The sequence below is a fragment of the Lampris incognitus genome, chromosome 9 (genome assembly GCF_029633865.1).
Source record: "Lampris incognitus isolate fLamInc1 chromosome 9, fLamInc1.hap2, whole genome shotgun sequence".
NCBI classification, from domain to species: domain Eukaryota; kingdom Metazoa; phylum Chordata; class Actinopteri; order Lampriformes; family Lampridae; genus Lampris; species Lampris incognitus.
Window position 1 is genome coordinate 21,258,899 of NC_079219.1, and position 26,555 is coordinate 21,285,453.

At 44.7% G+C, this 26,555-nt stretch overlaps 1 protein-coding gene across 1 annotated transcript in view; it reads right to left on the reverse strand.

Annotated features, from left to right (window-relative positions):
• The window catches only part of LOC130117507 (DENN domain-containing protein 4B-like), a 73,634-nt gene that overhangs the window by 18,393 nt on the left and 28,686 nt on the right, over window positions 1-26,555 (reverse strand). The window contains exons 2-14 of the mRNA XM_056285598.1: window positions 13,988-14,323; window positions 11,349-11,604; window positions 10,123-10,192; window positions 9,788-9,957; window positions 8,722-8,963; window positions 8,346-8,412; window positions 6,248-6,306; window positions 4,951-5,095; window positions 4,608-4,783; window positions 2,187-2,287; window positions 1,621-1,836; window positions 806-951; window positions 309-442 (exon numbers count right to left, since the gene is read on the reverse strand). Coding sequence (XP_056141573.1) covers window positions 309-442; window positions 806-951; window positions 1,621-1,836; window positions 2,187-2,287; window positions 4,608-4,783; window positions 4,951-5,095; window positions 6,248-6,306; window positions 8,346-8,412; window positions 8,722-8,963; window positions 9,788-9,957; window positions 10,123-10,192; window positions 11,349-11,604; window positions 13,988-14,304 — 2,099 coding nt within the window. The 5' untranslated portion in view covers window positions 14,305-14,323. The remainder of the gene's footprint in view (window positions 1-308; window positions 443-805; window positions 952-1,620; window positions 1,837-2,186; window positions 2,288-4,607; window positions 4,784-4,950; window positions 5,096-6,247; window positions 6,307-8,345; window positions 8,413-8,721; window positions 8,964-9,787; window positions 9,958-10,122; window positions 10,193-11,348; window positions 11,605-13,987; window positions 14,324-26,555) is intronic.

The window sequence follows — 26,555 nt, forward strand, 5'->3', positions numbered from 1 at the left end:
GGTTTTATTTGTACAGCCCAATATCATAAATTACAAATTTGCCTCAAGGGGCTTTACAGCAATACAACATCCTGTCCTTAGACCCTTGCATCGGCTAAGGAACAAGTCCCTAAAAAAACCTTTAACAGGGAGAAAAAATAGGAAGAACCCTCAGGGAGAGCAACAGAGGAGGGATCTCTCTCCCAAGATGCTCTTCATTCTTCAATTCAATTCAAGAGTGTGATTCTTACTCTTCATTGTGTGTGGGCCAAACAAGTATGTGTGTCTGAAAGAATGTGTGTGTGTGTGTGTGTGTGCGCACGCTTTACCTGTAGTTGGCAGGACTCTCAGAGCCATCAGGTTCCTGGGGTTCCTCAGGTGGCATGATGAAGACGGTGTGTTCTCCGCTGTGACTCTCATCCAAATCTATCAGCCTCACCTCCTCTGGCTTCTCCACATCCACCTGGTAAAAGACACATCAGAAATAAAAATAAACCAATCAATCAACTGCGTCACTCACTAACCTATCAACTACATCATCTACAAACTAACAAACCAACCAATCCACTAACACACTAACCGTCAACCAACCTTTAGCTTCTACACGTCCACCAGGCAGTGATCTAATCAACAATAAACTAATCTTTACTACCCTTTCATTAGAAAAATCTGTGGTTGCATAATATAACACATCTTGGTTCAGACTGTTATTCATGGATTTATTGCTAAATCATTATCTGTCCACCCACCATTCGTCCATTCATGGATTGATCTTTTACAGATTTAAAGTGAACAACACTAAAAATGTGGAAGGTTTCGTTCTGACCTTTTGGACACACTCATCGAAGAACTCGAGGCAGGCGTGGCGGTCACTGACGAAGGAGCACTCCTCAATGAACTGGGTGAACATCTGTGTCCGGGTCAGCTGGTTGTAAAACTTCTGGTGATTCCTCTCCCGGGACTTCAAGAAACCTGCAAGGCAAGGGGAACTCAGTGAGACACAGCCGAAGACTCACTCAAACTCATTCAAACACTACACACATATACAAACACACGCAAGTACACGCATAGACACACTCCCAGTAGACTTCGACTCAAAAACACCAAATGGGGGCATCCGGGTAGCGTAGCAGTATATTCCGTTGCCTACCAACACAGGGATCTCCGGTCCGAATCTCTGTGTTACCTCCGGCTTAGTTGGGCGTCTCTACAGACACAATTGGCCGTGTCTGTGGGAGGGAAGCCGGATGTGGGTATGTGTCCTGGTTGCTGCACTAGCGCCTCCTCTGGTCATTTGGGGTGCCTGTTCAGGGGGGAGGAGGAACTGGGGGGAACAGCGTGACCCTCCCACGTGCTACGTCCCCCTGGTATAACTCCTCACTGTCAGGTTTGAAAAGAAGCGACTGCTGACTCCACGTGTATCGGAGGAGACATGAGGTAGTCTGTAGCCCTCCCCGGATCGGCAGAGGGGGTTGAGCAGCGACCGGGACGGCTGGGAAAAATGGGGTTATTGGCTGGGAACGATTGGGGAGAAAAGGGGGGGAACAAAAAAACAACTACCAAATTGATTTGCGCACACATGCACACACACACACACACACACACAACGCTCCCTCCCTTCTTCCCCACGGTGGTGCTGACCCTGCAGGTTGAAGAGGGAGCTGCAGTCAGTGGTGGTGTCTGAGGGGGCCTGGGTGATAGGCAGTAGGTAGGAGCGGTAGCCCCTCAGCAAGCAGCTCATAAACTTCAGGAAGGCCTCCTGGATCTCCAACTCCAGCTGCTTCTGACGGCCGTAGATCTGGTCGTAGTCCGTCAGCAAGAACTCCAATGTCACCTCCTCCTGCCCGGGAGTACAGACTGAGACGAGAAGAGAGGAGAAGGGGGGCAGAGATGAGGAAGAAAGGACATTAGAAGGAAACAGAGGAAGCAAGAAGGAAAGGAGATGTTAATCCTTTAAAATCTCTAAATTGCAGGAGTCATTTTGTAATACATGGACTTCAATTTGTATGTTTTCTTAAAAATAACCATCATTTAGTTTAATTTCATATTAGAAATCATTCAAGTCACAACTCTCCCCCTGACAGCTAGTCTCAAAGTAATGGAGCATCTGAAAATGAACACTTCTTTTATTTTCAACCACAATATTTTCATTTGAGGCACCTTCATTTGAAAACCGAACTCTTAAGAGGACAGACAGACAGACTTACTCTTCTCCAGCGTCTTGTGGAGGTTGGTGAGGGAGTTGTACAGGATTTTGCCGTGTTTTCTCGGTAAGGACCGCCATGACAACGGTTTCTTGTCCTCCAATCTGAGACAACAGGGTAAAACAAGGAGAAGTCACTCGGGTGATTAACAGCTGTCAAGGTGACGCCAGTGTGCTGTCTCCTGTTCATCACAGCTTAAAGGTGGTCACTCAGAATAACTTTGTATTGATTTACCGTGACCCCTTCCCTCTAAGGGGACAAGTGGACCTACACCATGTCAGTAAAATGCCCTTCACAGCATAACAGAGCCCTCTGACTTCCTCATTGTAGAGGTCAAGTATTCAGGTTTTTCCTTTCATTTGTCACCCATCTATATATCATTGCTATAGAAAAAAGGAAAACATAACCAATTTCCTTTTATTTCATATTAGAAATGAATGATTTTTTAGGGTAGCATAGTGGTCTATTTCGTTGCCTACCAACACGGGGATCGCCACTTCGAATCCCCATGTTACTTCTGGCTTGGTCGGGCGTCCCCACAGACACAATTGGCCATGTCTGCAGGTGGGAAGCTGAATGTGAGTATGTGTCCTCGTCGCTGCACTAGCGCCTCCTCTGGTCAGTTGGGGTGCCTGTTCGGGGGGGGGGACTGGGGGGAAAAGCGTGACCCCCCATATGCTACGTCCCCCTGGTGAAACTCCTCACTGTCAAGTGGAAAAAAAGCGGCTGGCGACCCCACATGTATCGGAGGAGGAATGTGGTAGTCTGCAGCCCTCCACGGATCAGCAGACGGGGTGGAGCAGCGACCGGGAAGGTTCAGACAGCGGGGTGATTGGCCACGTACAATTGGGGAGAAAAAGGGGGGAAAAAAGAAAAGAATGAATTTTACTTTTATTTTCATATTCACAGGTCATCTAGTGCTTTCACTGACTGTTTTATTTGTAAACCTGTTACCACATTGTCTGCTCTGTACCTATTACCGTCCTATCTGTCCTGGGGAGGGAGCCCTCCTCCTATGCTCCTCCTGAGGTCCATTTCTTCCATTTTTATTTAATTAGGAGTTCTAGGAGTTTTTGGTTGGACCGCAACAGCAGGGCCTGCCCAGCACATGCAGTTGTCCGTGAGTGAGTGAGTGAACAATGGAGTTTAACCATTGGTCGGCCGACCAACGACGTCACTGGTAAAAAAGGAAGTGGGAGTTTCCCTTTTGGCCATGAATCAACACAGCGGTTTGCATGCTAACTAACGTAATATATGGTTGCTTGTGGATATGACAGAAACTCCTCATTGGAAAAAAAAAAAAAAGGTGCAATTCACAAACACCACTGCTAATAGCCACATGCGGTTAGAGTAAAAATTACTAGCATCTTCAGAGAGTTGGTGGTAATTGAAGTGCATTTACAAGGGGTTTCACTCCCAGACTTTCGAGTGATCATGGCAGCAGTGATTGTAGCCAGGTAATTATCTCATATGAAAACAGATTCGCGCTATTTAACTGTATAAATAATCAGGGTTTGTAAACTGTTGTCCAGTACAACCGCTGTTCCAGGAACCAATGTCAAAACAGCCGCTTTTTTTGGCGTCTGGGTAGCGTAGCGGTCTATTCCGTTGCCTACCAACACAGGGATCTCTGGTTCGAATCCCTGTGTTACCTCCGGCTTGGTCAGGCGTCTCTACGGACACAATTGGTCGTGTCTGCGGGAGGGAAGCCAGATGTGAGTATGTGTCCTGGTCGCTGCACTAGCGCCTCCTCTGGTCGGTTGGGGCACCTGTCCAGGGGGAAGGGGGAACTGGGGGGAATAGCGTGATCCTCCCACGCACTACTTCCTCCTGGTGAAACTCCTCACAGTCAGGTGAAAAGAAGCGGCTGGCGACTCCACATTTATCGGAGGAGGCATGTGGCAGTTTGCAGCCCTGCCCAGATCGGCAGAGGGGGTGGGGCGGCAACTGGGACGGCTCGGAAGAATAGGGTAATTGGCTGGATACAATTGGGGAGAAAAGGGGGGGGGAGTAAAAAACAAAAAACAAAACAGCCACTTTCTAAATGTAGTTGGGGTCCAGCCATGTACTAGGCTTTAACCTAATCTTGTTTCTCATCTGAACTGAGGGTGTAAGGATAGGATGTGCTGAACATTTTCATTAACTGTATCTACCTGTTTTGGAGAATGTGATATGAATGTAAAGCATGGAAGAAACAATGTAGAAGCAAAGGAAATTATGTACACGTGCAATTCTAGTCTCTCATTTTTGGCCACCAGAAGCTGGCAAGTACAAGTCCTTTACTCCTGGCAACTAAGCAACACCAGTGCAATGGTTGGTGAACTTCCCCACTCAACAGCACCTCGGTATTATCTGTCAGGAACGCGTCTTTTCTCGAGCTGATCCAGGGTTTCAAACTAGTGATCTTTAATCATAGCGACTCACTGGAAGATGGTGTTGGTGTCAAGGTCAACGCACACCACGTCTGTGGGGGGGTCGTGAAGGTCAAAGTAGCTGGAGTGAACGCCAACGATGAAGGGCATGGGGGCCAACAGCACATCCACCATCTGCAGCGGGCACAGCGGGATGTAGGGGCAGGGCCAACGCAGGGGAAAGGTCATCTACACAAAGAGAAGGTGGATCAGTGTGTGAGTAAGGAAAATGGAGAAAGAGAAAAAGACAGAGCCAAACGACTGCATGTACCTGTACATACGTGTGTGTGTGAGTGAGCGAGACTGTGTTTGTGAGTGTATTTATTTGGGTGTTTGAGTGTGTGTCAGCGTCTTACAGAGACGAGGGCCTCGCTGACGGATGTGAGGACGTCAGGTCTCAGGGAGTGTAATAACAGTTTGTGTTCTATCAAAACAGCCAGCAGCAGGGTGCACGCATTCTCCGGACCCAGATTCTGTAACAGCTTCAGGAAACTGGCACCACTGTGGAGACAGACACAATTATAGCTCCTCCCATAACTCTGCCCTCATCTTAACAACAGCCCTGCCCCCATCCTAACAGCCTTGTCGTTTTCCATTGCGTAATCTGTGCACTAAATGTTACTACAACTATTCTTATGAGGTACTGCAGCTGCACACTGAACAGCTGAGGCTGCATAGATTATCAGAGGTTATATGTTATTTATCTTAATCATAAGGTTTTAGTTGCAGATTGTTCACCATCTGAATTCGTTCTTTTGTGCATCTGGACACTGCTTGGTATCCTGTGCATCATATTCTTCATATATTTTATAATTCCATTATAATTCTGTTATCCTCTTTCAAATTGTGCAAACACGTCATCCATTGCATGTTGTCCATCTTGGGAGAGAGATCCCTCCTTTGTTGCTCTCCCTGAGGCTTCTTCCTATTTTTTTCTCCCTGTTAAAGGTTTTTTTTAGTGAGTTGTTCCTTACCCAATGCGAGGGTCTAAGGACAGGATGTTGCATTGCTGTAAAGCCTACTGAGGCAAATTTGTAATTTGTGACATTGGGCTATACAAATAAAATTGACTTGAGTTGTGTTTATCTATAAATTGGTCCCACTTTAATCTACTGATCACAGAACAGCATTTAATAGAGTCTCGTGACAAACTCATCATGAATCTTGTGTGGGCAGTGAAATAACCAGATTCATACCGCAGACCGCAATAACCCTTGGAGTTATTTCTCTGATGGGGCATTATGTCAATCAGTTAAAACCAGAATGAAAAGCAGCCATTTCAGACACCTTGTTTATTCAAAAGAGGCACCGTGAGGTCCCAATGGATGGCGCTGTTTAGCGGAACAAGATTACAGTTGACGTTTACAGCCACAGCTAAATAATCATTGGTATGCAGCAGTTGTTTAAATTTTCAAGAGTGCAGAAGGAGGAGAGAGAGAGATATTGGCACAGCCTGTTGTCCAGCTAAAATGGAGCATATTTTTTGGAGAAACTGCAGAAATGGCACATATTTATCATTATCGCCATCCTTTTAAAAGTGTTTTCGATCCTTTTTAAGAACTTAGTAAAACACAAATATTTAAGCAACATTGAAACACAAAAACGTAAACTGATCTAAAAAGTACTACTAGCCACTAGCACCGTCTAACTAACCTGAGCGGGAGGGGAGTGGAGACCGGCTGACACAGGAGCAGGTTGTCATATGGAGAAAGCTGGAAGACAGGACAGTTATCAATATTTCAAGGACATATCTACACACACACACACACACACACACACACACACACACACACACACACACACACACACACACACACACACACACACACACACACACACACTATATGGCCAAAGGTATATTGGTATGGAATAACTTGACTGGCTTGCACAGACCCTGATCCCTGACCTCAACCCAATCTAGCACATTTGGGATGAATTGTAACACTGATTGTGAGCAGGCCTTCTACCCATCATCAGTGCCCAACCTCACTAATGCTGTTGTGGCCAAATGGGAGTGAATCCCTATAGCCATGTTCCAAAATCTAGTGGAAAGCCTCCCCATTAGAGTGGAGGCTGTTATAGCAGCAAAGGGGGTACCAGACTCTTTGTGGTCTTGGAATGAGATGTTCAGCAAGCACATAAGGGTTTGATGTTTGGGTGCCCACACACTGCTGGCCCTATAGTGTACACAAAAACACACACACACACACACACACAGAGTTCTAAGCAGAGCACTACTATGATCTCATCCCCACATGCAGTATTGATCTCTTGATTCTGATAAATCATGACATAATCACTATAATCCCATCTACCACACCGATCAGTAGTACTGTGTCTCATTGGAAGGATTGTGTAAAAAAACGGTGATTGTGCGGTTTAGTTTTACCCAGCTTAGTCTTCAAACAAACTGTCACATAGGCTATTTCCTGTTGAGGGAGGAAGTGGTGGGTTAAGGTGTGTTCTTGGCTGACTTCAACGAGAGCTGGTTACTCTGGTAACTCGCACACAAAAACAAACACACATGCCCATGTGTGTGCACACACGCACACATACATATATACAGTCTGTCCTAAGAGCGCTAACCAACTGTACCACCAAACACGTGAACTTTCTTTTCAAACGAGTAAAATTTGGGTGTCGTGACACTATGGTGAGGAGATGGGGGGAAAAAACAGTTCTTCCTTTACACACATAAACACACAAATACACAGCTGTGAAGACAAGATGGGCTGAATAATCTAAAAATATCTATCATGTAATGGAGGCCTTTAACCAAAGTGTTGTACAGTGCAAGTGGAGACATTACTATTATTATTATCATTATTTATTATTATTACTATTTGTAGTACAGGTGCTCTCGGTGGGAATAGTCTCCAACCCTGGTTGTATTAGTGCGTTGCTCTTCCTTACAGAGCTTCACTGGTTCAGTTTTAAGTCTGTAACTTGATGCTTTTGAAGCCCACACTAATTTTTTTTCCTAAATTTATTTCTGATTTTTCCCTTTTTCTCCCAATTTAGTGGCCAATCGCTCCCTATTCTAATTCAAACACCCACCCTCATACTGTATGTGTTCGCCAACTGCATCTCTCCGGCCGGCGGTCTCGAAGGAGACGCCTCCCCACTTCCGTGACAAGGCAAATCCAGGCAGAACCACTGCTTTTTCCAACACACCCAGAGACGCATTCATGTGACGAACACAAGCCGACTCCGCCCCCCTCCCGAAGACAGCATTGCCAATTATTGCTGCTGCATCGAATCTGGCCATAGTCAGATCTGATGAGACCGGGGCGTGAACCCCGGTCCCCGGTGGGCAACTGCATCAACACAAAGCCGATGCTTAGACCGCTACACCACCGCAGACCCGAGCCCGCACTAAATTTTACTCAAACTTTTACCTTGTGCTGTGATCTTATAAACCAACAGATTAACTACTTTTCAAATCCTCATTGTGTTTTAAGCAGAAGAAGAATAAGAGACAAGGTTTATCCCACCTTGACTATTTTTTTTTTTTTTTTACCCATCAGATACACTCTTGACTAAGTTGGACATGTTTATGAGCTTTTTTCTATCATTCTTCTGATCAACTTCATGTCAGTCATGGTAAAAAAAGTGCGTGATCAAAATGGCTGAAAATCAAGTTAATTTCAACATGAAACTCTTGTACTTTTCATGCATGCTTTTATATACTTTTCATACACTAGAACGATCAGACAATATACTCGTCACGGGGTTGAGCCCCTGTCCATACCTGCACTAAGATGCGAGGCCGCTGGGGGGAGGGGAACGGCACATTGTGCATGAAGCTGGAGATGTGTCTGAAGAGAGAGAAAAAAGAAAGAGATCAATCTGAGGGAAAAAAAAAACGGGTTCATTAAATCAATGAGCAAACCAAGCTGGCTGAATATACAAATACTACTTTATAAAGTGTAGCGTTTTTGTAAAATCGTTCTAGCTCATTACTATTTCAACAGACTTGTTCAAAAACACACAGAAAGAAATCTTTACGTCAGCAGTGGGGGGAAATAAAACACGTGATTTCTACCCGACAACCTCAATAAAACTTCCTCCACCGCTCCATCCAAGCCCACCCACATCTTTACTGAAAAAGAAACAGAGTCACTGACTTCTCCAGGGGCAGGACGTGAGGCCCCGAGATGGAGTATCGGTAGACAAAGGTGAGAAACTTCTGGAAGACGGTGAAGAAGGGCCAGTGGGAGAGGACGCACACGCTCTTCTTCACCTGCAGGGTGCGGTTGGTGATGGGCCTGCGGTCCACTACGCTCAGCAGGCCCAGCCGGATGCTCTGCCGCTCAGACAGACCTTCCCTGGGGAAGGCCTCGTAGAACTGGATGGCTGCTCCATACACCTGAGGAGTGTGAGTTTTTGTTAATCACTCAATCAAACTTCACTTGTGTAGCTCATTTTGTATATACAAATGCAAAGTGATTTATGTGAAAATAGAGTCAGTTTAAAACGACAACAGTATCAACCTATAAAGCAGTACTGACTAAAGGAAAGCTACAGGGAACAACATGTAACAGGTGATAAAAATGTACTCAGGTGGAAGTGAGAACAGTCAAAATAAAGTCTATGCGCACGTGTGTCTGCATTTGTGTGCACGTAATGTTATATGTCTGAGGTATAGTATCCTTCAGGGGCGCAACGAGGGGGGGTGCAGAGGGTGCAATGCACACAGGCGCCGCATTAGCGGGGGCGCCAAAAGACCTTACGCAAAACAAAACAAATTTTTTTTTTAAAAACACAATATGTAACTATATTTTCTAATCCAAAATTCTCATCTAAGTAAAAATATTTATAAATATTAAACGTTTGAAAAACAAATAGGCCTATAACCAGAAATTGTTTACTGTAAACTGTACTTCTGGCACCCCCGCTGATGCGGCGCCTGTGTGCATTGCACCGTCTGCCCCCCCCCCCCCTCGTTGCACCCCTGGTATCCTTAATACTTAAAGGAGAATTGCAGGAGTGGGATTGAGGTTTAGGGTTAAGGTTAAAATTAGGATTAGGTTAAGGTTAGAGATGTAGTTCTGATGGTTAAGCTTAAGGGTTGAGGCTAGGAAATAAATGTAGTAGGGTGTGTGTTTGTCTTTATGTACCTGTCTATGTGTGTCTGGTTGTATTAGTGTCTCTCAGTCCGTGTGTGTTTGTGTGTGTCCCAGGCCAATCTACCTTGTCTCCGGAGGCGGAGGTGAGGACGAAGGTGGAGAAGACAGGGAGTTGGTACTTAGTGTGGAGGGGCCAGCTCTCCACTGTGACACCCATGGGCAGACAGAACACCGGCACCGACTCTGGGAGGGGAAATGACTCCAGATCCTCCTCCGGATAACGGCTGATCAGACCTGACACACACACACACACACACACACACACACACACACACACACACACACACACACACACAGAGGAACATACATTTACAGAGACATACATTCAAACACACACACAGCATGTTCCTCATATTCGGAGACATGATAAGATGGAGACACAGTGGATGCTGGACTTACCTGCCTCATACACCAAGGCATTGGCTTTGGCAACAGCCCTCTTATAACACAGGTACAAAGCTGGACCCCACTGGAAAAACACACATATGTAAATACACACTTGCTGTCAACACATTCACCCCGACAAAAACATGTGTCTAAAGTTTCCCTCTCCCCGTTTTTCTCCCCCAATTACCCCACTCTTCCAAGCCATCCTGGTCGCTGCTCCACCCCCTTTGCTGATCAGGGGAGGGCTGCAGACTACCATATGCCTCCTGCGATACATGTGGAGTCACCAGCCATTTCTTTTCACCTGACAGTGAGGAGTTTCACCAGGGGACGTAGCACGTGGGAGGATCATGCTATTCCCCCCAGTTCCCCCCCCCCTGAGCAGGCGCCCTGACTGACCAGTGGAGGCGCTAGTGCAGCGACCAGGACACATACCCACATCTGGCTTCCCACCCGCAGACACAGCCAATTGTGTCTGCAGGGACGCCCGACCAAGCCAGCAATCCCCGTATTGGTAGGCAACGGAATAGACTGCCACGCCACCCGGACATCCTAAGTTTTTGGGTTTTTTTTTTACGTTTTACTACAGATGGTTTGCTCTTCGTAATAACTGTCGGGGAAAAATACAGAAAACCAACTTTAATTCAATGTCATTCTTGAGGCTCTTCAACCTAAACTGTACAGGTTTTAAACCTCACAAAGACAGAAAGAAAAACTTCTCTTCCTTATAAAAATGTTGTTGGCCCTAGCACAGTCTGACAGTGCGCTATGCTAATGCTAAGGCTTTAAAAAATGAAAGTAGAGGAGGTATAACAGGAGGAAAGGAGCTGAAGGGAAAATCCAGAGATGCTCATTATTAAGATTCACCCACGCTGACAATGAGGAGAGAACAAAGAATGTGGGCATTTGAATGAAAATGAGTCAGACAGACAGACAGACAGCCAGACTAAGAATATGAAGGAGAAAGACAGAATAAAAGTGCAAGATGAAAGGAATGAATGAAAAACAAGAAAGAAAGAAAAAGACAGAGAAAGAAAGTCAGAAAGAGTAAATCAGCAAATCAGACAATCAGAGATAATGGACAACAAAAAAGTTAAAACAGAACTAATTCAAACACAATTTTTTTTAAAACAACACAACATTTAACACAATACCCCCCTCCCTCCCCCCAGCCAACAAAGGAAATAAATACGAAGAGGTCACAGGTGACTGCCCCTCCTCGCCCCGGCAAGTCTCACCATGCCAGTGTTGAGGTTCTTCTCAACACGGCAGAAGGTGTGAGGGGCAACCTCCCCCTTGCTGGGCAGGAGCAAGGAGATGTCAGTGACCCCCAGGGTATCGAGGGCCTGGGAGTCTGGGGCCCGGCGGTATGTCAGGAAGACACGGTGGGCGGCTGGCCCGGCTCCAGAGCTCAGACTGGCGGATCGGCTGTACGGCGTTGTCTCAATGATGTACCAACCTTGCTTCAGGAGCTCCTTCCCCTCATACAGCACTCTGGCAGGAAGGGGAGGGAAGTTGTATGCTGTCAATCACTATGTACCTCTCACACATATACATAACACCAGCATATAACACCACACACAGCAATTAACCAAGGTGACAGAGTTTGTGTCTGTGTGAATTCCAGTCCGAGTTTTTCCATGTCTGTCCTATAAAACAGGTAGTCATTTAGTATTTCTCACATCATCCACCCATCTTACCTACAGCCTCTGCCCCTACAGAAAATCAATGTCTACAGTGCTGTTATTTTTTCATTTTTCTTGCCCTTTTGTATCTGTTTGCGTCGGAGAGTACTGCTGGCGTCATGTGCGGCTGCCGCTTCTCCCTCTCGTACCCCCCCCCCTTCCCATCCACCCCTGTATGGCTGTGTTTATCTCTTGTCTTGTTTCACCACCGTTTATTGTAAAGCGACTTTGAGGGTTAGAAAAGCGCTATAAAAGTTTGATTTATTATTATCATTCATATCTTTCATTCATCCATCCACTGTTTATTCACAGGTCAACAGGCCCAGGGCCGTTTACCAAAGGTTTTCAAACTGTTTATAAAAGCAGGGACTGTCACGTCACCTTTCTTTTGAAGGCACTCGGTACAGATCTTACTTTTGAATCCTTTACAGCAGGGAAAAGCATCTTGCCCACAGTTGCAAGGCTGCTGTACAGAGAAACGTGACATTCAATCATTTCCTGTTTACCCCATCTCGTCGTCTCCCACCTTCTGTGGGATGCAGCCAAGAGAGAAGATGAAATCACTGTTTTACTAGACGAACAAGCATCGACCTGAATGAAGTTAGAGCTCCAATCTGCATATTTACATGCAACGCTTTTTGATCATTTCTATTCAACAGCAAAAGCTAATCCACAAATATCCAAATCCTGAGCATTTTAGTTTCTCATTTTAATGGATACTGCCCAGTAGGGCGGCACGGTAACACAGTGGTTAGCGCAGTCGCCTCACAGCAAGAAGGTCCTGGGTTCAAACCCCGGGGTAGTCCAACCGTGGGGGTCATCCCAGGTTGTCCTCTGTGTGGAGTTTGCATGTTCTCTCTGTGTCTGCCTGGGTTTCCTCCGGGTGCTCCAGTTTCCTCCCACAGTCCAAAGACATGTAGGTCAGGTGACTCGGCCATACTAAATTGTCCCTAGGTGTGAATGTGTGTGTGTGTGTCGGCCCCGTGATGTACTGGCGGCCTGTCCAGCGTGTCTCCCTGCCTGCCACCCAATGACTACTGGAATAGGCTCCAGCATCCCATGACCCTAACTAGGATAAGCGGCCTGGATAATGGATGGATAGACTTTCCCCAGAAATATGATACTGTGCATAGCATTTAATATATTCATCACAGCAACCAAATAATAAAGAATACAGGAAGGCAGCGGCGAGCTTGAAGGAGCAAAGTATGCTGTGGCTCACGAGAGACGCACAAAGCAAACCTTTACCAACTGGTCTAAAACATCAAAAGTTAAAACTCGGGTTTAACTATGTGGGTTTTTTTGTTGGCTGTGGGGGAGAGGGTCGACACAACAGCACTGGTGTCCTTTTTCAGTTTGAATAGCTCACAGGGATTTGACATCTTAAGTGTCCTTGAGCATGTCACCTGCTCCCCACCTGTTCATTCTTCCTGAACGTCTCTGGACACAAGAGCTAACGCTAACATGTAGAACTGTTTCAATAAGGAGTGATGAGGATGACGTCACATTCATCATAATCATCATAATGTCCAAGATGTTCTCTGATATGAGATGCTCTATTCTCGTCCATGACAGCGTTATGTAAGTCCCTGTGTTATATAAGGTTAAACTCTGTTATGGACTACATGATCCGAACTTCCTGCATCTGAGTGTTGGGGGCGTCTCTGTTAAAGCCATGTTAGATTCTACAGTGGTTACTTTGCATTCACTGAGCAGCAGCACTCAACCCTCGCTAATAATCTACAAATCATAAAAGACCTCATTCAGAACACTGTAAAATTTAGACAAATATCACTATAAAAAAACCTAATGTACACAACAAAAATAAAAACGCAGCACTTTTGTTATTTCTCCCATTTAATGTAGCTATTTAAAGCCATTTTATAACACTATGTGGCTCTAAAAACATGGCCGTCTTCTGTGTGCTTGTGTGTGTCTGTGTTTAGATGTTTGTGTGTCTAAGTTCATGTCTGTGCACACATACATGTCTGTCCATTTATGTATGTGAAGGCGTACGGTTGGACGTATCACGTGTACTTGTGTGCGTGGGTGCAGATGTACGTGAGTTTTTGACTGTTTGTGGATGAGCATAAGTGTGTTTATTTTTCAGAATAAGAGTGCCTCCTCACTGTGTGTGTGTCTGTTTCTGTGTACATGTATATGTATGCAATGTATGTCTCCCTCTCTCTCACCCGAGGTCTAATATGGGGGGTTTGTCCCTGCCCCGGCGGTAGCAGAGATAAAGGTGCGGGTTATTGATGAGTCCGGCGCTCAGCTCCGCGGGGTGACCTCCGGGTGTACGCTCGATGCAAGTGAAGCCCTCGGGAACCTCTTCTCCAAGGCCCCGCGCGATCACTGCCAGGTCCGTCACTGGCTCCACTGCCCGGCCCGACGAACATGAGGAGGACGATGTCCTGCCGTCCTCATCCAGGGGTGTCCAGGAGCCCACCGGGTCGAGACCCGCCACCACAAAGTAGTCCACCAGCTGGGGACATTTCTCCTCTGTCATGCCGCCTGTCTGCCCTCCTCTGGATTGAGAGAGAAAGAGAGAGAGCGAAAGAGACATTGAATTTTGAGACATTTTTGACATTTTTACATGCAAATTCGAATATAAATTCAAACCCGTCTACATTTCTGTTCCAAATATCGGACAGGATTTATTTGTTAAACTGACTGCCCTAACATACACATACACACACGTGCACAAACTGTAACTCATTCAATTCCCAACAACATCCACGAACCACCGACCCCACACCCATAAGGTTAGTTGGCCAGCAACGGTGGTCTGACATTGGACAACTAACCAATCACAGCCCAGGCTCATCCAGGCCAATCAAACAGATGACTTCAACCAGATACAATTTCTCTCTGATAAGATACTAAATGTGATTAAAATACAGCACTATAAAGGCAGCCAGGATCAAACTCAATGTGTGAGTGAGTGAGTGAGTGAGTGAGAGAGATTTTCTGTATGTATATTTGTTAACATTTGTTATTCGTATAATGCTTTGGCAATACTGTATTTTGTTATGGTCATGCCAATAAAGCAATTTGAATTTGAGCGAGAGAGAGAGAGAGAGAGAGAGAGAGAGAGAGAGAGAGAGAGAGAGAGAGAGAGAGAGAGAGAGAGAGATCTCTGTGTTCGGGTACATATGAATGTCTGTTTACATGCTTGTATGCATGTGCATGAAAGAGTAAGCGAGAGAGAGAGAGAGAGATTTTTATTTTAAAAAGGTACATTTATTCAGAATACATTACAGTCCAACAGCTGATACTCAAACACAGTCATCTCTTTATCATCCAGTTCTGAAAAAAAAAAAGGCAATTTCTGTGTAGCTCTGCTCTGTAGGGTGATGTTCGTGGTGGAAACCAGTTTCTGGGAAAGTCCTGGAGAGCACCAGTGGTGGACATCCAGCCTGGCTCCATGAATCAGTGGCTCCTCCAGCAGCAGTAAGAGGAAGATCGCCCAGTGCAACAAACTCATCGACCAAATTCGTCTTAAGCATCAAGGAGTTGCAATTTCACTTTTTGTACAAGATTTTTCAGTCTGAAGGTTTCCTGGTCAGTAAATGTGTTTACTTCCAACTCTCCTGTGTTTTTCATAAAGTGTTTGACTGAGTCAACAAAAAGCTGCAAGTCTGGAAAATAATTTTCCACCTTGACCGCCCTCAAACCCTTGGTGACCTGTAAAAACTTGCTGATTTTCAGCAAAGTATAGCTGCCTTCAGTGTTCACCTGTGTACGAGGAGTGGAAACTAACTCACAGTCACTTTCTCCTGTGTCCTCCTCAGGTGAAGAGGATGGCTTTTTACCCTTTGAAACCCTCTTTGCTTTTAAATGGTCCTGTCTACCCTGTGGGCTTCCTTTTAATATTTTTTGAATCTTATTTCACCATCTGACAGCATCTCTTCCTCTTCCTCAAGTACAGACTCTGCCACGCTAATAGCAGTCTGCTGTGTTTGCTTCTTCCAACCACAATTCATATCTCGCCCAGCCAATTTGCTGCACTCCCCGTTCTCACTGTTTTAATTTCCATCAGCTTCCACCTGTTCAAGTTCTGTCACCTTCTCATCGTGATCATCTTTTTTAACCTGCTCAACCTGCCCCACCTTCCTCTCCTGCCTGCTCAGTCTGTCCGTTTTCTTTGCGTTCTCCAGCCTCGGTCTCTTTCTGTTTCACCACCTGGTCAATTTCTCCTGCCCCTCGCTCCCCGGCCTCCTGTCTGCCTTGTGCCGACTCGGCAGCGCCGTCTTCAGCCGGAGATGCGCCGCTCGTGGTGGCATCAGGAGATGAAGGCAGCCCTTGAGGATCAGACCTACCCTCACTCCTGTCAGGACAAGACCTTATTAAATGCCCCTCAGACCCACAGCCAAAACATTTCATCATGCCGGATGTAACAAACACAATGTAGTCAAAACCGTTGATCCTGAACTTAAGCTTCAGATCCAAATCCTCCGCATTATCTCTCAGAATCATGAAGCCACATGTCTCAAGTGAGGAGACTTGCAACCCGAAGAGACAATTTTTATCGGGGACACACTAGCTGTCCGTAGCTTGCAAGCTCCTTCTCTAAAACGGCATTACTCGTGAAATAGTGATTCTCGTGGCAGGATTAGTCAGCGGCAGAATGGGAGTTAACGTGTCCTTAATCACCACACTGCCGTCCACCACCTGGTTGACTTTATCAACACTATCGATAAACATGACCACAGCACTGTTCATTCTGGATGCTGATTTGATGCTTCCATATCCCACATGTTCGCCTACCGCGAGGCAGCACTCCTCCACCCGGCATTTGACCACCGGAGCCACTTTAATCGTGTGCCGGCGTGTCAATTTTTCAAACGCCGTCCATCCACTTCCCACGGTGGCCATACTGCCCCGCTGAGGGCGGTAGCACCGCTACCGGGAAAAAAACAACTCCACTCAGACCTGTCACCGAGAAAGACAAAAAAAAAAAACCTAACTAACTAAAAGACAACAAAAAAGCACATGAAAAAGGACAAGACGGGTAGGGGGGGAAAGCTCGTTTTAGAAACTCGTTTATACCAAAGCAGCACGCTGCTACTCCATCCTCACTCGCACTTCCGCTCCGCTCCGAGAGCGAGCGAGAGAGAGAGAGACAGGGAGCTCAGTGTTTGGGTATATATGAATGTCTGTTTACATGCTTGTATGCATATGCATGAAAGAGTGACAGAGAGAGAGCGAGAGAGAGAGAGAGGGCAGATATATACATATGGATGTAACGTGTAAACGTGTGTATCTTTTGTATAAGAGAAAGCTGTTTGTGTGTATGTGGTATAAAAATAGGATGCATTGTACAAATGTGAGACTGAACTAGTAACAGCACTATTACGTAATGTAACTGTCTCCTTCCCTGTCTCATGGCCTCGCTTTCCATCTCCCTGTCTCTCTCTCTGTCCGTCTTCCTCTGCATCTCAGGGTCTCTCTTTATTTTTGAGTCAGTCAGTCTTAGTGTTTCCCTCAATCTCCGTGTCAGTGACTGAACTAAATTTGGAGGATTTTTTTTGTGCACACATCAGCTTAACACTTCCTACTGCACACACTTGGGCACAAACACACACACACACACACACACACACACACACACACACACACACACACACACACACACACACACACACACACACACACACACACACAAAATCCAGTGTTGAAAGCATAAAAACTGTGAAGGAAAGAGATGGCGCTAGAAAGACTAAGAACGATAGAGCGAGCAAGAGAGAAAATAAAAGAGTAACAGCAAGGGAGAGAAATTAAATGAGTGATGCACTGATGGAGAGAGAGAGATGGACAGAGATACAGCAAAGATAAGAGACAGGAAAATAGCATCAAAAGTGAAGGAGTGACAATAAGAGATGCTCAGAGAGAGAGAGAGAGAGAGAGAATTGATATGGGCAATGGTATAAGGTCAGGCAGCAGTAGACCTTTAGACTAACCGGCTGTCCCCTATCTATCCGATAGCCAAAACACTTCCACCGTACACCATTTCCCCTCAAAATACAAAGGGAAGGCCAAACCATTTTACAAATTCATTTTATAAATTGTTCAAACCATTTTATAAATCAAAAAACACTATCCAAGGATAGTTTTACTGCTGCAACTTGCATTAGCGCCAACACAGCCCCCCCACCCCACCCAAACAGTGAGGATTTCAGGACAGACTGACACCCTGGGACATTTTGGATGAAGTTGCTATATCCATCTACTTTGCTGTATCTCTGTACAAAGACAGGGTAGCATGAAGAAGCACTGACAGTTCTGCCCAGAATTAAATAAATGAACCTAAGTATGATGCTATCACTAGACATTAGATTCTGTCTATCTCTGCCAGGTTTCTTTCTGCTCTTAGAAACTGTGCATGTGAGAGGTCACCAGACACAGTAAACCAGAAGTGTATACAAAACATCCAAGGAAATAACTTATTATTATTGAAAGATTCAATGTATACCCAGCTATTAGAGATATTAATCAGTATACAAGTGGCACTCTGTCTCAGACGATTGCAGTATTATGATTTATTTAAAATATCATAATCTACAACAATAATATTATGGAAAATTCCCAGTCTCGCCCATGTTAGGGTGGCTTGGGAAATTAGGACTGGCACCATAAGGATGCTTGTAATTTCTGGCTGTGGTATATTGTACTTAGCCAGTGACTGTGACAGCCACATGAGGGTCTTATTCCAGTGTAAAACTTCAGCTAGGGCGTTCGGGTAGCGTCGCTGTCTATTCCGTTGCCTACCAACATGGGGATCGCCGGATCGAATCCACGTGTCATCTCCAACTTGGTCAGGCATCTCTACAGACACAATTGGCCATGTCTGTGGGTGGGAAGCCGGATGTGGGTATGTGTCCTGGTCGTGGCACTAGCGCCTCCTCTCGTCAGTTGGGGTGCCTGTTCAGGGGCAAGGGGGAACTGGGAGGAATAGCATGATCCTTTCATGCGCTACATCCTCCTGGCAAAACTCCTCACTGTCAGGTGAAAAAAAGAGGCTGGCGACACCACATGTATCGCAGGAGACATGTAGTAGTCTGCAGCTCTCCCCGGATTGGCAGAGGGGGTGGAGCAGTGACCAGAACAGCTCAGAAGAGTGGGGTAATTGGCAGGATACAACTGACCTTTTGCAAAGTACTGCCCCAGAACAGTGCTTGTCCAATCCTACCTTATCAACAGTCCGTCAAGCTTTCAAACACACAACAAAATGCTGAAACGGTGTGCCTATGGGATCTGCAAATCGGATACTAGATATCTGAAAAGTTTGGAGGGGGTGTAATTTTCTTTCCCTACCCGAAACCCAGAATGCAAGAAGCGCAATGTCGGCAATAGATTTCGCAGTATAGCAGACCCCATGGCCAGCTTAATCCATCCAAAATCAACAAAAATACCTGTCTGCTCCAAGCTAAGCTTGCTACTAGCTATTATTGATAGCTAATACAACTAACGTATTATTACTGTTACTTTTACCCACACAATGCGCTGATTTCTTCCTTCTTGTTTTGGTGTTTTCCAGCTACTTCCTGGATAGTTCTGAAATGCTTGACAGGCATAGCAACAGTAACTAAGGGGAGTGGGACTTTGCGAAAAGTCAATTGGGAAGAAAAAGGGAGGAAGAAAAAAAAAACCCTGCTAGTTCAACTTGTCGAGCCATCTGATGGATTTAACAGTTATTAGATGGTTTCCCTTCGTTTGGAGGTTCGATTCAAATTTAAGATTCTCTTCATACGGTGAAACAGTGAATAAGGCGGATAAGCAGGGGAGGGATCAGAAGACTGAGGAACATAAGCCGTACTTCAGCTGCGGGTTTACAGTCTGGCTCATAAATTTAGGCTATTGCCTCCATCTAATAAAAAGCTGGATAACCTGGAGTAGACCAGAACAACCACAGTCTTCAACTGTCAGCCTCCTTTTGTTGGACACCGAGTGGCTCCACAGGGGCAGTCGGAATTTAAATGCATTCCTCAGTGGCACATTGGTAGTAGTTGGTTAACTTAGGGTGTGTTTCTCATTCAGTTCCACTGTCCAGCCAGTCTATGACCCATTATTTGAATCCTTTTTCCTCAATAAAAATATCTACTTTTTTGGGGGGGGTGAAATACTGAAAGAGCTTGTTAAATAACAGTAGTGGACAAAAAGTTAGGCAAAACGTTTAAAAAAAACAACAACAACTTACAAACTAGCAACGGGTCCGCCCTCTTAAAGCCCTTACAGAATTGACAAGCATGGGATTAAAGAGTGAAAGTGAGAGCGAAGCACTAAAAAGGTCTCGAAACAAGTGTGAGAAGAGGAAGAGGACGCAGGTCTACCCTCACTAAGTTAACTGGCAAACAGGAATTGGCCTGGCGGTCTGTTTCCTGTTCCGTTCCCAGAGCTCATGTTACTTCCTGGTGACACATGTGACAGATCTTCAGTTTGGCATCGGTCCAGATCTTTAGGGTGATTAAATAAAAAGGTATCTCTCTGTCACAGTATGATTTAATTCTTTAAACTATCAGCAGCATATCTATCAAATCTGTAATTAGGCAAATCTGTAACATCTAAAAAAGTGAGGATTATTAAGCTTCCTCACTGGTGCTCGTGGATATGATGGCTTTTTAACAGTTGTTATAACCAGGGTTAATAAAAAGTGCACGTCACAAAAAAGCAGAGCAACATACCTGTAGTTAAGGATGCACTATAAATGTTTTATCTTTTTCTTTTTAATCTACTACTACTACTGCCATTACTACTTTCGGCTGCTCCCGTTAGGGGTCCCCACAGTGGATCATCTGTTTCCATCTCTTCCTTTCCTCTGCATCTTCCTCTGTCATGCCAGCCACCCGCATGGCCGCCCTCACCATATCCATAAACCTCCTCTTTGGCCTTCCTCTTTTCCTCTTCCCTGGCAGCTCCATATTCAGCATCCTTCCCCCAATATACCCAGCATCTCTCCTCTGCATATGTCCAAACCATCTCAATCTTGCCTCTCTTGCTTTGTCTCCAAACCGTCCAACCTGAGCTGTCCCTCTTATATACTCGTTCCTAATCCCATCCTTCTTAGTCAATCCCAATGAAAATCTTAGCATCTTCAACTCTGCCACCTCAAGCGCTACCTCCTGATCGCCAAACCACATTACATAGCTGGTCTCACAACCATCTTGTAAACCTTCCCTTTAACTCTTGCTGGTACCCTTCTGTCACAAATCACTCCTGACACTCTTCTCCACCCACTCCACCCTGCCTGCACTCTCTTCCTCACCTCTCTTCTGCACTCCCTGTTACTTTGAACAGTTCACCCCAAGTATTTCAACTCATTCACCTTCATCACCTCTACTCCTTGCATCCTCACCATTCCGCTGTCCTCCCTCTCATTTACGCATATGTATTTCATCTTGCTCCTGCTGACTTTCATTCCTCTTCTCTCCAGTGCATACCTCCACCTCTCCAGGCTCTCCTCAACCTGCACCCTACTCTCACTACAGATCACAATGTCATCAGTGAACATCATAGTCCAAATACACTCCTGCCTGATCTTCTCCGTCAACCTGTCCATCACTATTGCAAACAAGAAAGGGCTCAGGGGCGATCACTATTGCAAACAAGAAAGGGCTCAGGGGCGATCCTTGATGTAATCCTACCTCCACCTTGAACCCAAACATCACTCCTACCACACACCTCAACACTGTCACACTCATATACATATTCTGCACAACCCCTACATAATTCTCTGCCACTCCTGACTTCCTCACACAATACCACATCTCCTCTCTTGACATCCCGTCATATGTCTTCACTAAATCCACACAGAATGTAACTCCTTCTGACCCTCTCTATACTTTTCCATTAACATTCTCAAAGCAAACATCGCATCTGTAGTGCTCTTTCACGGCATAAAACTATACTGCTGCTCGCTAATCATCACCACTCCTCTTAACCTAGCTTCTATTACTCTTTCCCATATCTTCATGCTTTGGCTGATCAACTTTATACCTCTGTAGTTGCTACAGTTCTGCACAGCACCCTTATTCTTGAAAATCCATACCAGTATGCTTCTTCTCCACTCCTCAGGCATCCTCTCACTTTCCAAGATTGTGTTAAACAATCTAGTTAAAAACTCAACTGCCATCTCTCCTAAACATCTCCATGCCCCCACAGGTATGTCATCAGGACCAACTGACTTTCCACTCTTAATCCTCTTCATAGCTGCCCTCACTTCCTCCTTGCTAATCCACCTCACTCCCTGATTTACTATCCCCACATCATCCAACCTTCTCACTCTCTCATTTCTTTTTAATTTAATAGTGCACATAAAATAAGTGAAATACTGCAATTCCTTTACAGCTTTGCCAAGCTCGAAGTCAGTCAGTCATCAATATGAGTGTTAGCATGCAACAGTATGGATGGTAATATATTATCAGGTAGTGTATAAGATGTATAAGCTGGTGTAGCAAACCGAAGGGTATGAATTCAAAAATGTGGATCAAATAATAACATTTTGCAGGTCAAATTGTAAGCACGAGGTCAAAAAAAATGTTGAAATACTGGGTAAAAAAGACCAGCAGTGTTAAGCTAAAAAGCTGAGGTCATCACAGACACTTCCCTTTTAGTGGTCAGTCAAGTACGGGGACTGGGAACAAAAACACACAAAAGCACTAGACACGCCTCCCCAATTACCCCCCCCCCCGACACACACACACACACACACACACACACACACACACACACACACACACACACACACACACACACACACACACACGGTGGAATACCCCGATCAGATGGCAACAGATTGCTTCATTATAGCCAATGTCAATATCTGGCTATACAAAGAAACAATCAATCACAGCTACAGAACTCTGTGTTTTCTAAGCCCTGCCCACATCCTGACCCAACACACATTCATCTGGTAACATTTTACATTTAGTATACGATTAAAATCACATTGAATCGTTTGTTGCCGGCTCTCATACTAATCTCATTTCTGAATGGGGCAATCCTAGTTAGAAAGGCTGAGGCTTTTTTAAAAAAACAAACGAACCCCATAGCCATTACGTAAGGCTGTTCATGTATGAGAAAAGGACTGTGGGACTGAATATAGTAAAGTATGTAGCACAGTTTGTGTAGTGTGTGTGTGTGTGTGTGTGACAAGTATGGCGTATTCTCATGACAGATCAGCAAGGACCATCAGCAGATCTCCTCCTCTCCCTCTCTCACACACAACGACTGACATCAATGCAAACTAGACCATGACCATAGCAGAGAATGGGGGAGGAGTGAGATGGAGACATGTTAACACATTTACTAGTCATGTATGTCCAGAGGAAGCCAACGACTTGCACGCTCTTAAGGAGTAAGAAAGTCAGATTGTTCTAAGTATCTTTATCACAACATTTCTATTGTTTTGGTTCAGCCTTTATTTAACCAAGATGTTAAGAATCTTGACCCGGCCAAAGACTGGCAGCATCAATAACAAAAATCAAAGTTTCAAATCCAACCTTGATTTTGTAAATTCTGAGGCATGCAAGCTGTATAGAAAATTTAAAACTATTTAAGTGGAAAGTATTTGGCTAACTTTGGAATAATGACACCATTCACAGATCTTCTATCAAATTGACTAAACTGTGTTGACCACAGAGCTTACTCGAGGCAACTGAGAAAACCCCAATTCATTTTTCCCCAGCAACCCATACTGGAGCTAACTTCTGGCTTGACCTCCAGAAACATCATCTCTCAGAAACTCTACTGTGGATTCACTGATGCAAGTCTGTGTGCATGTACATGGGTGCTGAAGGGCGATATCGCCCCAAAATCACCCATCTATTCCCTACTGTAAATAATCTCTAACAGGAAACACCAGATTGTACAAAAAAAGACACCTAAAATTCACTGAAATTGGTGAGATTTTTTTTTTTGGCAGTGTGATGGATGTAATGAAGCATTATGTAGCAATAAACTAAAATAAAATAAATCATATTTGTGATAAAGATGTAAATTGGTCCTTTTTGACCAAAACACAACTGGAAGGTTAAACAAGTATTCTAATGAGGTACTCCAATGAGATATTCTAAACTGGGTGATGTAATATATCATTGTTGGACATTATGTTTTATAAGCAAACTCCTTTCTTGTTTAGTTTTACTAGGGGCATACTTTATCAAAATTCACAGAAATTTAGTGAGGATTTTCACAGGAAGCAGAGAACAAGTACAGGAAGACAATAGGCTCACAAGAAAGAACTAGAGGTGTGCACTCAGTAAAGTGCAGATGCCAACCATACTTACCTCCCCCTCTCTGGTGGACACAAACCACCCAATTTTTCACCTACTGGAAGAAGGGAAAAACATGAACTCATGGACAGAAAAAACAATGTCTTTCCTGCCATTATAAGACTTTTTTGCAGCACCCAAGTCGATTTAATGGGAAATATGGGGGGGGGGGGTTGTTAATGTGCAGCATTCAAGCTAAAAAAAAAATTACCAAATAAAAATGTTTTGCCTGTCAGACTGTGGATGCTCAGCCTCCTTGGTGGACCCTCGCACAAATGCGACCAAGTCTGACATAAAATGACAGAGGTCAGGCTATCATAATTTCAAAGCCGTTAATAAAAAGACTTCAAATGTGTTTAACTGTCATAGTTTTCATGATATAAAATGAATGATGACGAATAGCTGCAATGCTGATTGACTTTCATTCATAAAACAACGGTAAGAAAACACAGCTCAGCCACAAGAAATGTTTTATTGTGGCTACTGAGATGATTTCCAGCTGTGACTGATTAATCCTACTTGAAATTGTATTTTTATAGTGGAGTTTTAACATTGAAGACTATGGCATTTCCGCATGGTGACGAGATGAATTAGGTGACTTATCTTTGGTTCATCCAGTGTTCCTCCAGTTCTCCTGTATTGAGATCAGCAGTGAATGATTTACTGGCTTGTGAAATATAACAACTTCTCAGTTACTTTCAAGACTCATTCCCAAATACATAATGTTTTGGTTTTGATACTGTCGTTGCCCGGTCTGACTCAACCGTAGATGTGAGTCACGCATGCGCACGGTTGACTCAGATCAGGCAGCGACAGAAAGCAGCGTTGGTCACGTGAGCTACAGAGTGAATGAAGAGAGGGAGCGGCAGTAGCGAAAAGAAATGTTTTTTGAAGGTTTTAAATCACCGCAACCACGTGAGGTTCATCGTCATAGTCATAACTGTGCAACAAAAAAAAAAAGGCTGATAGGTCCAATAGTTTGTGAGATTAGCCGCAGACAGAATGGGTTGGATATCATTTGGATTTGAATGATTCTGATTTTGCTCATCGATTCCAGTTCTGAACGATTCTCAATTCCGATTCTTTGAAGGGTGGGAACAAAACAGGTCACAGAAAAATATATTTGTAAAAATCTTTACACAAGTCATGTTCAGTCATATTGATAATTAATTTCATACAGTTTATGACACTGATATTAACCCAGCCACTGAGGATGCACAAGCCAGTGCCTTCTTAGTGCCGGTCCCAAGCCTGGATAAATGGGGAGGGTTGCATCAGGAAGGGCATCCAGCATAAAACATTTGCCAAATCAAATATGCGGATCATAAATAAGATTTCCATAACGGATCAGTTGAGGCCCAGGTTACCAATGACCGCCACCAGTACTGAGAGAGTGCAGGCAGAGTGGAGTAGGTAGAGAAGAGTGTCAGGAGTTATTTGTGACAGAAGGGTACCAGCAAGAGTTAAAGGGAAGGTTTACAAGATGGTAGTGAGACCAGCTATGTTGTATGGTTTGGAGATGGTGGCACTGACGAAAATACAGGAGGCAAAGCTAGAGGTGGCAGAGTTGAAGATGCCAAGATTTTTATTGGCAGTGACAAAGGAGGACAGGATTAGGAATGAGTATATTAGAGGCACAGCTCAGGTTGGACGGTTTGGAGACAAAGCAAGAGAGGCAAGATTGAGATGGCTTGGACATGTGTGGAGGAGGAGCTGCCGGGGAGGAAGAGGAAAAGAGGAAGGCCAAAGAGGAGGTTTATGGATGTGGTGAGGGAGGACATGCAGGTGGCTGGTGTGACAGAGGAAGATGCAAAGGACAGGAAGAAATGGAAACAGATGATCTGCTGTGGCGACCCCTAATGGGGGCACCAGAAAGAAGTAGTAGTAGTTTATGAAACTGATACATGATTCAATGACGGTTCATTCTTTTGAATTTTGATTTAGATATATTTTATGAATCCCGGTGGTGAAATTCTGCTCTGCATTTAACCCATCCTAGCTATGTTGCTAGGAGCACTGGGCAGCCGCTGTGCAGCACCTGGGAACAAACTCCAGCTTGTCTTGCTATACCTCGGTCAGGGGCTCAGACAGGAGTATTAACCCTAACATGCATGTCTTTTTTCATTCACTGTACTGCAACTGTAACACTGAAACCCATCTAAATGACAACACTGCAACAGTCTAAAAACCAATTAATTTACAGTTTTGGGAGCTGCATCCATGTGGGTTTTGAAGAGAGAGAAGCAGGAACGGAACGTCTGTGTGTACGTTCATCTGCGAAAAAAATGCATTACAGTATTTGCACATACTATTTGACAGGTTTTAGCAATTTGATCAAGTATAGCTAGAGTGCTGTCTCACTATTGAGAATAAGACGAATGTTATTTAACTTTCACTTTCCCAACTGCAGCGAGGTGCTGGCTGTTGGCTGAGGGTTGACTGAGGAGGACGAGGCATGTGAGGGAGAGGGAGACTGGCGCAACACATC